We start from the raw sequence: 13,354 nt of genomic DNA on the forward strand, positions 1-13,354 counted from the left end.
TGTCCATTGCGGAGTCTCTTCGGAGGGAGATGTCTCCTGTCCACTCTTTGTCCACTCTGCCCTCCCCGCTGCCACCCAGGGAACCAGGAGAAGTCTGGCCCTAGGGCTTGCAATTGCTCTACTGCCTGACCACTGACCATAGGTTATTTGCGGAGGCCTTGGGTGATTTAACTGGCTGGCCTGAACTTCATGGTCCAAACATTGAAAAGCTCCAACTAACAATGTCTTGCATGTCACCTGTTTTCTTGGGTTGTCTGCCCTGTTAGCCCAGCAGGTGGCTACTTTCTGACTTCTCAGTGCAACCTCCTGAGAGCTGGATCATTTCTTTATCTTTTTCCCTCCCCACTCCTGTGTGTAGACTGTTTAGAATAGTTTATTCTGCCTAATGGTTTTGTGTTCATAACTTTCTCCTGAGCATTTCGCTTTTTCTTTTTCTTTTTTTGCTTCCTTGTTTGTTTGAGACAGGGTCTCATGATATAGTTCAGGCTGGTCTTGAACTCACCACGCAGCATAGGCTGGCCTCAAACTCGTAGCAATACTGCCTCAGCCTTTCAAGTGCTGAATTACACCATGCTCTGTTGGGGAAACCATTTTTCTGTTTGAGACAGAGTCTGCTGACCTATGTAGCCCAGCCTGCCCTCAACTAGTAGTATTTGATTACAGGGATGTGCATTCCCCCTTGATGGAGCTATGCTTAAGTGTCTTCACAGAAGAGACCTTGGTCAAGTTCCCATTGTGTGCACCATAACAGATACATAGCCAACTTTCATTACATCTTTGTAGAAATAAAATAAACACTGGTTGAGTAATCCCCATGTGGGAGGCAATTGTGTTGGGTGTTGACATCTCTGGAAGCTGGTCTGTGCACATTCATGGCCACTGTGTCTGTCTGTCTGTCTGTCTGTCTGTCTGTCTTTCTTTCAACCATGGGATTTATCTAGATCTTTGCAGCTTGGCTTTGAACCATACAGCACCTAAAGCTCTGCATTTCCTCCTGTCAGTTTTACCTTAATAGGAGATGGGTAAGAGATGGTCGAGTAGTCATGTTGAGGAGGGACTGGTGGGTAACTTTGGATGTTGGGTATTTTGTCTGGGCAATGAGAAAAAAACGAGACCGCACACTACCCCAAACTACAGCACCTTGGCATTTAAGACAGAAGAAAAAGTTTATTCTCCAACCTTCTGCCGTTCTCTGAGCAGGTAGGCCATAAGCCTCTCATGAGAGTGCTCCTACTGTATGTACATCAGGAAAGGAACATCCTTATGTCTGAAATACAGGGACACAGAAGAATCTGGATAGGCCTTGCTGAGTGTCCCCATTGTCAACACTGAGCACACCTCTTTGCCCCAGGATGCCTCTTAAAACCCAAACACAAGATGCAAATTTCCATACTGCTTTGGGTCATTTCCTGAGGCTCCCATGTCATAGGAAACTTAACATGAAATAAATTTCTTCTTACTAATTTCTTGTCATAGGACTTGGCTATTAACCTAAGATGGGAGAAGCTGCTTTTCCCCCACATGTAGTAAAGACCAATTTTAGTTTTGTTAAAAAGAAATACCAGGTCCAGTGAGATGGCTCAGTGAGCTAAGCGCCTACTTAGGCAAGTACAGGTAGGGGGTTCAATCCCTGGCACCACATGCAGCATTGGCCCCGCCCCCAAGCGCGCTGGGCAACCAAGTCCCAGCATGGTGGCACACACCTGTAATCCCAATGCTGGGAAGCTTGAAAACACAATCACTATGAGTCTGAGCTACATAGTGAGACCCTGCACAATATACATTAAAAAAAAAAAAAAAAGAAAGAAAAGAAAAAAGAACCTCACCAGTTAGACTGGTACCAGTGTGAGATAGCCAAGATTGGGCTCCTCTTGGCAACTTGCCTTCCTCCTCTGTACACCCTTCCCAAGGCACCATCCTGATAATTAAAACCAAATACTGGCCCGGGAAGATAGCTCAGCAGCATAAGTGCTTGCCTGGCAAGTGCAAAGTCCCAAGATTGATCCCCAATACTGCAAAAACAAACAACAAACCCACTGGTTTCTATGGCACTGAACACTACAATGGCAACAGGAAGCAGCAGAAGCCTGCAGATGCAAAGACTGTTACAGGTTGTATGTTAATGTCGTCCCAAAGCCTCATGTACTCAGGTGAGGCTTTTATGAGTGACCAGATCACAGATGTATGATACCAGATTAGTCCACCTTTGGTTTATCATAGTTCTGGGTTTTTGTTTTTTGTTTTTTGTTTTTTGTTTGTTTTCTGGAACTGGGGATTGAACTCAGGCCCTTGCACTTGCCAGGGAACTCTAGCGCGCCATCTCCCCAGCCCCTGTTTATCATAGTTCTGGGTGTGGGTGATGGATTTACTGATGAGAGAAGATTGATCCTGGCTCCGGCACCAACCACCAGGCTTGTAATCTGGATGGAATAAAAAGGAAAAGCAGGAGGACTGCTGCCTTCTGCCTGCCCTGCCACAAACTGTTCCTTCCCTGGCATGCTGCCCTGCCTTAGAGATAGACAACTAGGAACTAAAACCTCCATAACCTGTGAGCTGAAGTAAATTTGTCCTCCTTGCAGGTGTCAGGCATTTTGTCCCAGCAATGAGAAAGTAAGACAAATTTAGGATCTCAGGCTTGGCAGCATGGTAATCAAGACAATAGAAAAGAAAGGCAGGGGAAGACAAAGAAGAACCTGCCACTTCTGATCGCAGTGATTTGTGATGACTGCGAAGGTCCTTCAAGTATCCATATCCACATTCCTTTGGTTAAACTTGGGCTCCTTTCCTACAGGACCTATCACATCCAAAATTCCTCAGGAATACTTAAAGCCCATAAACTGGCTTGAGGAAATAACAAGCAGCAGAGTGATCCTCAGATTAAAAATAGGTTGAGAGAATTCAAAGTTTAAATTACAAAAAGCAAAAAACAGGCTGAGATAGCTCAGCGGATTAAAGCACACCGTTAGGCAAGTGCAGGAACCAAGGTTTGTTCCCCAGCACCACAGGCCATGCCGGTCTCACCTCCACGGTGGGCTGAGCCGGACACAGAGTGTAGGCGTAGTGGCAAATGCCTGTAATCCCAGCACTGGGGAAGCTGAAAACAAGAGGATTACTATCAATCCAAGCTGTGTAGTGAGACTCTATAACAACCAAATACATTTTTAAAAAAGACTGTGGCCAGGGGCCAGGGGCCAGGGACATAGCTTACCCACCTAGCACCTTCCTGGCAAGGACAAGGTCCTGAGTTCAGTTCCTGATAAGTACATAAATTAAACACTGTGACCATACCTGTAGTATGATAATGAGCTAGGACATGTCCTTAGAGTAGACTGCCTTCTGGAGTTTTCACCCCTTCAAAAGAAGCATAAATGTTCCCTGTTTCAAGAAATAATGTGTCGCATTTCTTGAGTGGCCACTTTTGAGTGCAACCTAAAATCTTTGCCTCAGTGGGCCTGGTGGCACACACCTATAACCTCAGCACTTGGGAGGCTGAGGCAAGAAGACTTCTATGAGTTTGAAGCCTGCATAGGCTACATAGTTTAAGACTAGCTTGGACTACATAGTGAGACCCTGTCCCAAAAACAAACTAAAGTCTCTGCCTCATAAACCTCCCCATGACTTAAAATTCCTTTAAGTAATTCAGAACACAAGTAATTCAGAGCACATATATATTTCCGCTCAGCTCTGAGTTCAGCAAACCACCCACCAAGTGTGTTATCTTGGCTGAGCTGGATGGTACACTTCTGTAATCTCAGCATTTGAGAAGCTGAGGCAGGAGGATCACTGCAAGTGTAAGTCCAGCTGGGGCTACATCATGAACTCAAGGCCAGCCTGAATTGCACAGTGAGACCCTGTCTCAAAATATAAAAAAGTGTCTACATGAAGACACATCACTCACTCACTCTCCAACCATACAGGATACAAGGTAAGAGTTTTAGCACAGCATCAAAGCACATGATCTGACGCCGCTTCTTTCTCCAACAACTTCTTTCAGCACTCTTTAAACTATGTATACCATCAATGCTGCATTAATTTGCTTCACTGAATTGATCTGCTTAGGTCTTTCCTGGCCCATGAAATGGGATGATACATATTTGTCTAACTTACAAGACCATCAAAGCATCAAATTTAGCAGTATTTAAATGCTTTGGACACTTAAACACAGAGCTAAAACACAGTGTATTTGGCTATTATCCTGTTACTAATTTTGTCTTGCTCCTTTTAAATTACAAGCCACGGGGACAGACACTGCCTTCCTCCTCTGTGGTCAACGCCACAACATGGTTCCTGGTCCACGGTGGGGGCGGGGGAAGCTTACTGCACTGAGGCAACCAGACAGAATAAAAATAGTAACAAAGAAACAGGACGTTAACAACCCAATCTTTGATAAGCAGGATGGGAATGGTTCTTGTAGTTACTGCTCACTTCTCTGTATTTGTACTACCAGATTTTTCTTTATTCCTTAATTTCCACAGCAAATTCTACTTAGCACCTGAATGTAGCACAAAGTTTTACAAAAAGCAGGAGACACAAAGTGCACTATAAATTTTAATCTATGACATAAATTCTTAAACACACATATTAAAAAACAAAATATAGTGATCAAATTCCATATTATAAACACTTTTGTAGAACAAAGAGACTTCCCTCATATCTGACTTTGTATTGTGCCTCGTCTTCTGAGAACCACACTATAGTAGCAAACTATGTAAAGGGCACACGTAAAGCTTATTAAAACGGTTGGCACACAGATGCACTGCTTACGAATTCAAATAATCCTAGTCACGCATTCACTGAATGCCCTGCGTTTACCTGTAAGTTCCCTGGTGTAGGACGAAGTGTACGCTCCACCTTCCTCATGACAGTGGTTTCTCCCTCCAGTACAATCAGGGACCAATGGACATGTAGGGTATGAGAAGACTCACCTTTAACAGTATCAAGCTAACTGCACTTCAGGCTTTGGCATCATCAATGTTAGGAAAGCACTTTTTATTGAGACAATACCAAATTAACCTCACTGACACAAAATAAGGCAAATTCAATGATTATCGGCATCATTTTAGGAATAATGGGATATTTAGGTAAATAAAATAATATTCAACATAGTGAGACTTTGTCTCAGAACAAAACTATAGTCAGAAACAAGAAAAAAGGCTACCAATGTGTTTTAGGAGAGTGGCACATTCTTAAGGTTCCTAGATTTCAGTGGAGTAGCAATGACTTTTAAATGTTTTTCTAAAAGTCTTCAAGCTGAAAATGAGCCAGGTGTAGTGGTACTTGCCTATAATCCCAGCACTTGGCAGGCAGAGGCAGGAGGACCACAGTTAAGTTTGAGGACAGCCAGGGCTAGTGAGTTAAAAAAAAAAAAATCAGGCTGGATTTCCACACACTTCCCCCCCACCCCGAAAAAAAAAGCTGGAAATTAGTTATACTATTCAGACTTTGGCTTTATTAATAAAATTTTAAGAGTATTATAAAAGCTAAAAATTTATAAGTGTATGAATTATAAGTCTTTAATAAGAATTGTCAATATATATGCCTCAGACAATGCAAATGTAAAAATTTATCTTTTTGTGTGTTTCTAGAGATTGAAGAGGCCTTTGTGCATGCTAGGCAAGTGTTCTATCACTGAACTACATCTCCAGTCTTTTTATTTTTATTTTATTTTATTTTATTTGCCTTCTTTTTGCAGTACTGGGAATCAAACTTGGGACCTTGCAATTGCCAACCCAATGCTCATGCTGCTATCTCCCCAGCCTTTTTGGCCTTTCTGAGACAAGGTTTCACTCTGTAGTACAGGCTGGCCCTCAGTAATCCTCCTGCTGCAGCCTCCAGAGTGTTGGGGTTACAGGTGTACACCATCATCCCCGGCTTGCCTTTTTATTTTTGAGGTAGGGTCTCACTAAGTTTCCCAGGCTGGCCTCAAATTTGTGATCCTCCTGCTTCAGCCTCCTGAGTAGGTGGAATTACAGACATACAGCACCCTGTCCAGCTCTATCCATCATTCTTTTTTTTTGTCGAACTGGGGACTGAAGTCAGGCCCTTGCGCTTGCCAGGGAAGCGCTTATTCTACTGAGCCATCTCCCTGGCCCCTATCCATCATTCTTGATAATACCTGATAATCTGTGACTTGCTTTCCAAAAGTACAGAAACAAGTATGTAAATAAAGGCTGAGTATAGTGGTGCACGCCTGTAATCCTAGCACTGAAGAGGTTTAAACAAGAGAATTGCCAGGAGTCCAAGGCCAGCCCAACTCACTATGTAGTGAGTTCAAAGCCTGGACTACATAGCCAGACCCTGTCTCAAAAGAAAAAAACAGTAACTTTCTTGTGGAAAGACTAGGGCTTCTTCTCTTTCAAAAATTCATTAAAAAAAAATTTCATCAGGCTTCCATGTACCAAAATGTTGAAAACTGCATACATTCAAACATAGTCACCTCCCTTGCAAATACAAATGCCTAATCTCTTAGCTCGGAAGACACAGGAAATGGGCAATATATCCCTTTCTCTTCACCTGACATTATTTCTGTTTTTACTCAGGTTTGCTTTGTGAGATTATGAGGACACACTAAAGGGTTAGATTTTCATTTTTCTGCTATTATACCTAGTAAAATAGACTCCAAGCAGATGGGTCACAGCGATTGATAAACTGGCCTAAAAGAATTAGGGATTTAATTTATAATTCCCTTTTAAAAGCTGTCATTTGACAACTTGACTCTGTAACAGCAGGCAAAAGAAAATGAGGTGACATGATCTATTAATTAAAACATTGCAAGGTCAAAAAAAAATACAAAACCTGAAAATAAATTCAGTGCTATAGACATTTAAAAAGTACAATTATTGAAAATCTGAATAAAAAGGTCTTGATAACAAATACATTTTGAGGACATATTTTATATACTTTGAAAAAATAGGCATATTTCAAATAACTTGTATCATTTACAGATTTCATAGTCTCTTAAATTTTCTTTTCTTCAATGCTGCTTTACTTTCAAGTTTCACTCAGTAACTGTTCTTTATGCTGAAATAAAACTCTGCTTGTTCATTAGTCTTCTGTACATCCCATCTGGCTTTGAAAGCAGCTCTTCATGTCTCCCATGCTCAAGAATTCTTCCCTGGTCAAGCACAGCCACGAGGTGGGCGTTCTTGATGGTGGACAGGCGGTGGGCGATGACGAGCACCGTTCTGCCCTCCATCAGCCGGTCGAGGGCCTCCTGCACCAGGTGCTCGTTCTCGGCATCCAGTGCGCTGCACGGGCCAGGAGGAAGAAGCAGAGCCGTCAGTGCCACGCTCGCCCACTCACACGCCTCTGGTCTGCTCTCGTGAGCCCTGGACTAGCAAGGGCTTCCACTCTGATCAGAATCACCCTGCTGCAGCTGAGGCTGTAAGAAGGTGGTGTGCAAAAACATATGTGGCCTCCACAGCACCTAGGCTGACCAGAGGGAGCTGGGTCTAACTCAAGGGTGCTGGGACCAAAGACAGACGCCTGCCTGCACTCTCCCTCGCAACTGCCGATTCTGGCAGCATCCTGTGCAGTGCTAGGGAAAAGCATTTTGTGTTCTATCTTTGACAGAATAAAAAGTTTTCATTGTTGGGTATGGTAGCGCCGCATTCCTATAATCCCAGAACTGGGGGGTGAGGTGGAGTGGGTTTGAGTCTGAGGCAGGAAGACTGTGAGTTTGAGGCCCACCTGGCTAGCTATACAGTGACTTCAAGGCCAGCCTAAACTACACAGTGAGACCCTGTCTCACACAAACCTACCACCAAGAACAAAAAAGTTTTCCTGAAGGGAAAATTTGGATTAACACAATTATATACATTATTAAGAACTAAGACATCCTAATCTGGTCATTTTACCTAGTACAGGATGAAAGGTTTTGGTGGAGAGATTATTTGGTTTAGTACAATCACACATTTACTAAAACACCCCATATACTGCCACATGCATGTAGTTAAGGTACCCCCTCCCCAGACGTGTCAAACACTAGGGTATTGAGGCAGTTTTACCTGGTTGCTTCATCTAGGAGAAGAATTTTGGGGTTCTGAAGAAAGAAAATAATTTAAAAGGAAACATTATTTTATTAGAAAAAAAATTTTTCTGCAATAAAAAGGAATCACATTCTGAAACATACCACAAGAACTCTGCATTAGTCAGTAAAAGAAGCCAGGCATAGGAGCCACATGCTGTGTGATGCCACTTGTGTGAAATGGGCACAACAGCCACTGTGCAGATGGGAGGCAGATCAGAGCCACACAGGGCGAAGTCCATGGGGGACACAGAGGCCCACACAGGCTCTGCCTGGGCCAGAAGAGTGTGAGTTTGAGGCCCACCTGGCTAGCTACACAGTGACTTCAACGTTCTGAACAAATGACGGTGCCCATGCACAAATCCAAACACCCAAGCCACTGAGCTAGACTTCAATGGCTAAGCTAGGCAGTGTATGAATGACATCCCAACAGAGCTTTCTGGACACACTGTCTCACTGTGTAGCCCAGGCTGGCCTTGCCTTGGCAGCGATTCTCCCGGCTCAGTCTCCCAAGGGCTAGGATTACAGGTGTATACCACCTCCCTGGCTTTAACAGAGCTATTTAAAAAGAAAGAAAAACACAGACTCAAATGTCTGAGATAAAGTCATGATGAGGTAGTTGAAGACAATTTTAAGCCATTATCACAGTGACACCGGACTGGATATCGTTCATGACAGTTTTGTCCTATTGATCAATCAAGAAACAGCAGTATGGCTGGTATGGTGACATACATGTATAACCCTAGCACCTGGGAGGCTGAGGTTGGAGGATCAGTGAAACCCTATCTCAAAAAACCAAAAAAGAAGAAAACTGTGAAATAGGAAGAAAATGTTCAAATGGGGAGTAGAACAAGGGAGGGGGTGAGGAAAGGAAAGAAAAGCTATAAAAATGTAAAAAAAAAAAAAAAACAACCCAAAAACACAGAAACAAACTTGTAAATGGGGAGAGGAGGAAGAGTTGAAGGGAGGGTAGGGGATGTGAAAAAACAGAATCAAGTTATATGATGTACAGGTCCGAATTCTCTATGATGCATGTGATCACACACTATGTGTGCATCTAAAATGTACCGATAAAGTCTGATTGAAAAAAAGAGCATCTACAGCAGAGGAAAAACCAAATGTTTCTGTCCAGAGAACAACACAGAGTAATTGTGGTTTACACACTAGTGAGTGGAGAGACAAATAAGCAGGTGCAGTGTCATAAAGATATACTATGACAACAGGAAAACAAAAAAGATGACAACTGTGCCCTGCAATAAATACATATGAGCTATCTGAGTAGACTATATTGTATATGGAACATGCAGTTGTCATGTGTGAAGACTGCCTTGGGTGTGATAATTGAAGCAAAGCTTATTTCTGTGATAGTCTTTTGTATAGCATGAATTGGGAATCTGAAATGAGTAAGATAGTTTAAAACTCTCAAAGCCCTGTTAATAGTTGGTTTAGGAATACTCAGCTAATAGATAAAATCAGATAAATAACAGTAAGTTGGTATACATTAAATTCTAGTTCTTGGGCTGGTGAGATGGCTCAGTGGTCTAAAGCACCTACTTAAAACAAGCTTAGCAAAGCACAGGGACCGTGGTTCAATCCCCCAGCACCACATGCCAGCCAGCCCCGCCCCCTGTTGGGCTGAGCTGGCCACACACAAAATAAATAAATAAAATTTAAAATAAATAAATAAATAAATAAATAAATTCTAGTTCTGTCTCAGAATCTACCCAGGAGAAATGAAATTACGTCCCTACTAAAAGGTAGATACTGGGGCCGGCGAGATAGCTCAGCGGTCTGAAGTGCCTGCTTAGGCAAGCTTATGCAAGCACACAGGAACCTTGGTTTGATCCCCAGCACCATATGCCATGCCATCCCCACCCCTAGGGTGGGCTGAGCCGGCCACAAAAATAAATAAAATAAAATAAAAGGTAGATACTATTTGTTCACTACCTATGCAGCCCAAACTGGAAAGACCCCAAATCAACCAGTGAAGGGACCAAAAAATAGGGCACATCAACTCAGCAATACCAGGAAAAGATTCCCTGAACAGGCTACAGAATGGAGAAACCTCAAAAACCTTATGCTAAGTAGCAGAAGTCAAATACCAAAGATCACACATTGTTTGATACATATTTATGAATGTCTAGAAACACAAATCTAGACAAACAGAAAAAGTATCCTGGCCTCCTGGTGGTTGGAACAGGGAAGACTGCAAATGGGCAGGAGGGGACTTTCTGGGGAACAGAAATGCTCTACAGTTGGGCTGTAATTATAACCAACTCTAAGCTTACTAAGAGTCACTGTACAGTGGTGTAAAATGGATGCATTTTATATAGTGTGGAAACTGCTTCTATAACCTGAGGAGAATCACTACAAAACAAAGGACAAGGCTGTCATTTCCTTCAACATGGATGATGGACCTTTAGATAATATGGTACTTCCATTCCTATTGGGAGTCTAAGTACTATAAGTCTGTATTAAATTCTGCCTTGACTCCAGCTTCTATGATATTTTTGGTGGGGAGATCGAACCCGGGACCTTGCACTTGCCAGGCTGGTGTTTAAGCCACTGAGCTATATATCCCTAGCCCTGACTCCAGGTTACATAAATACAAATTCTTGTGCTGTTCAGATCCTGTAAGCTTTCTATCCCTGTGTGAAACTTTTCTCCCTCTGACCACCCTACAACAGCCCTGGGCCCTCATGCTCAGGAAATATTCAGTACTTGCTGTTAAATTTGTATACACAGCCTCAGCAGAGCCCCCAATGTATTGTCCACCAGATTCTCAACTACAGACCCATATATCCTCTCAAAAACAAAAAACGGGGCCGGGGAGATGGCTCAGTAGAATAAGCACTTCCATGGCAAGCACAAGGGTCTGAGTTCAATCCCCGGTTCCATAAAAAAAAAAAAAAAGAAGAAGAAGAAAATGGAAATTACAAAATCCCAATTAAAAACAATACTAAAAAAACCAGGCAATCAGTTTCAGGCTTACCTTAAGCAGGGCACGAGCAATCGCAATCCGCTGTTTCTGTCCACCTGACAAAAATAACATTTTAAAAAAGAGAGTCTTAACAAAAATTCTTAGAAACAGGGCTTTCTGATAAGACACATGACAGTTTGAAGATGCCTTCTTCCCATTAGGCATAGGTGGGATTGACAGTTAAACAAAAGCCTACTTTTTATTTTATTTTATTTATTTATTTTTTAAATATCTTCCCATTGTCAGGGATGTAGTTCAGTGGCATAAATGCCTGCTTGGCAAGTGCAAAGTCCTGAATACCACAAACAAATAAACAAATATCTTCCCATCAAAGTCAAAATTAGTCATTATTGTCACAGCTAAAATTTACTGGGGACTTACTATACACTAGCATCTCTTTTTTTTCTCCACTTTGCGTGCGTGTGTGTGTGTGTGTGTGTATGTGTGTGTGTGTGTGTGTGTACCAGGAATTGAACTCAGGATCTTGTGCTTGCCAGACTACTGTGCCACTGAGCTATATCCCTGTCCCCCTGTCTCACTGTCCCCCCCCCCGTCTCCCTGTCCCCCTGTCTCTGTCTGCCTGTCTCTGTCTGTCTCTGTCTCTCTCTCTCTCTCTCTCTCTCTCTCTCTCTCTCTCTCTCTCTCTCTCTCTGTCTCTCTCTGTTTTGTGTTTTGTTTATTTTTGTTTTTGGTCTTTTTAAGACAGGGTCTTGCTATGTAATTCAGGCTGGCCTTGAGCTTACTTTGTAGTCCAGGCTGGTCTCAACTCAAAACAATCTTTCTGCCTCAGCAAGTGCTGGGATTATAGACATACACCAACATACCCAGTACTCATCTCTTTTCTTTGGTGGGATTGAACCCAAGGGCTCTGTACTGGGCTATATCTCTAACCCTCTTTAAGTTTTGATACAAACGCTCATTAAATTGCTAAATTGTCTAGGCTGGGCTCAAAGTTGTGCAATCTTTCTGCCTTAGCCTTCTAGACTGCTGGCAGGCTTTTCTTTTTTTTTTTTTGAGAAAGGTCTCACCATGTAGTTGAGACTAGCCTTGAACTCAATACATAACATAAGCCTTAGCCTCCCAAATCCTGGGATTACAGGTGTGTGTCGCCATGCTTGGCAGTAAGCATTTTCTAAAAAAATTACACAATGCCAGGTGTGGTGGTGCACACCTGTAATCCCAGCACTTCAGAGGCTGAGGCAAGAGGATTGCCATGAATTTGAGGCCAGCCTGGACTACACAATAAGTTCAAGATTAGCCTGGACTACAGTAGTGTTTGATACACTGTATCAACTTGAGAAGTTTAGAAATTTAACTAGGTGACTCAGCAGGGAGCCAGGGTCCTTACTTTATAAACATCCTCATCCTGTCCTAGGGGAGAGCAGGGAGACATGTGAGAGCTACAATGCCTAGGGGGTGGTAGCCTGCATACAGTGTAAGGGAGGAAAAGAAGTGTGTTCTCCCTGCTTGTGCCCTGCTGCTTTTGCGGTCCTCTGTTGCCCTGAAGTGCTGCCTCTGTGCTGTGCCACCCCACCTAGGAGCCAGCTGACTGTTGACTGAAAGCTCCACAAACTGTGAGCTACACAAACCTTTCCTTGCTTAATTTTGTCTCAGCAACAAGAGAAAAGACCATGTCTCTGATAGACTCTGGTCCTTGTAGAAATTGCTAAATCATCATGGCGGTCATCTAATATGGCAGAAGCCCTTAAAACAAAAGCTTATCTTCCCAGAGACCACCTCCCATCTTCTTCTCCAACTCAGCCCAATAAGCTCCCTCAGGCATATCTAAACATCCCCTTCAAACTCCAACCAAGGCAAAAGGTCATAAAAGCCTCAGCCTCCCTTTGTTCCCATCAGAAAATTTCTTATCTTCCCCACATTCTCTCCCTGTCCTCAAAGATAATAAAGCCCCTTTTCCTTCTTCCTTCTGCTACTTTCTCTGCTGCACCTGGCACCTGAAAAAACCTACCAGTCTCAAAAACAAGCCAAAAAACCAAACAAACAAGCAAAAAACATGCACAATAAACTCAACCTTTTTGTTTTACTTCTCAGAGTAACAACTGCAAGCTGACACGCTAGGCAAAGTCTCCGCCTGTCCTAGCCTGTGACCTGCATGGTCATAGGCCCCTGGCCCTTCCAGGCAGGGAGTCAGTTTATCCAAGGAAACACATGTAAGGATTCACAAAAGTCTGTGTTTAACCAAAACTTTATTTCCCTTTCAGCTCTACATACTGTTCCCACCCCTGCACTCATAGTAATACAAGTCAAGACTTCTCATTCTTCCCTGAGGACACAGAAGCCACAAAGCAGACGTCTGCCAGATGGGTCAGGGGTGTGGCGACCTTTGT

The 13,354-nt window shown here is 43.0% G+C and overlaps 1 protein-coding gene across 1 annotated transcript in view; it reads right to left on the reverse strand.

Moving 5' to 3' along the window:
- Positions 1-6,826: 6,826 nt before the first annotated feature.
- Positions 6,827-13,354, reverse strand: part of Abcb10 (ATP binding cassette subfamily B member 10) — a 41,900-nt gene continuing 35,372 nt past the window's right edge. Inside the window, exons 11-13 of the mRNA XM_004640848.3 lie at positions 11,019-11,062; positions 8,007-8,041; positions 6,827-7,247 (exon numbers count right to left, since the gene is read on the reverse strand). Of these exons, the coding sequence (XP_004640905.2) occupies positions 7,016-7,247; positions 8,007-8,041; positions 11,019-11,062 (311 nt within the window). The 3' untranslated portion in view covers positions 6,827-7,015. The remainder of the gene's footprint in view (positions 7,248-8,006; positions 8,042-11,018; positions 11,063-13,354) is intronic.

Source organism: Octodon degus, unplaced genomic scaffold, assembly GCF_000260255.1.
Source record: "Octodon degus isolate 3935 unplaced genomic scaffold, OctDeg1.0 scaffold00127, whole genome shotgun sequence".
NCBI lineage: Eukaryota > Metazoa > Chordata > Mammalia > Rodentia > Octodontidae > Octodon > Octodon degus.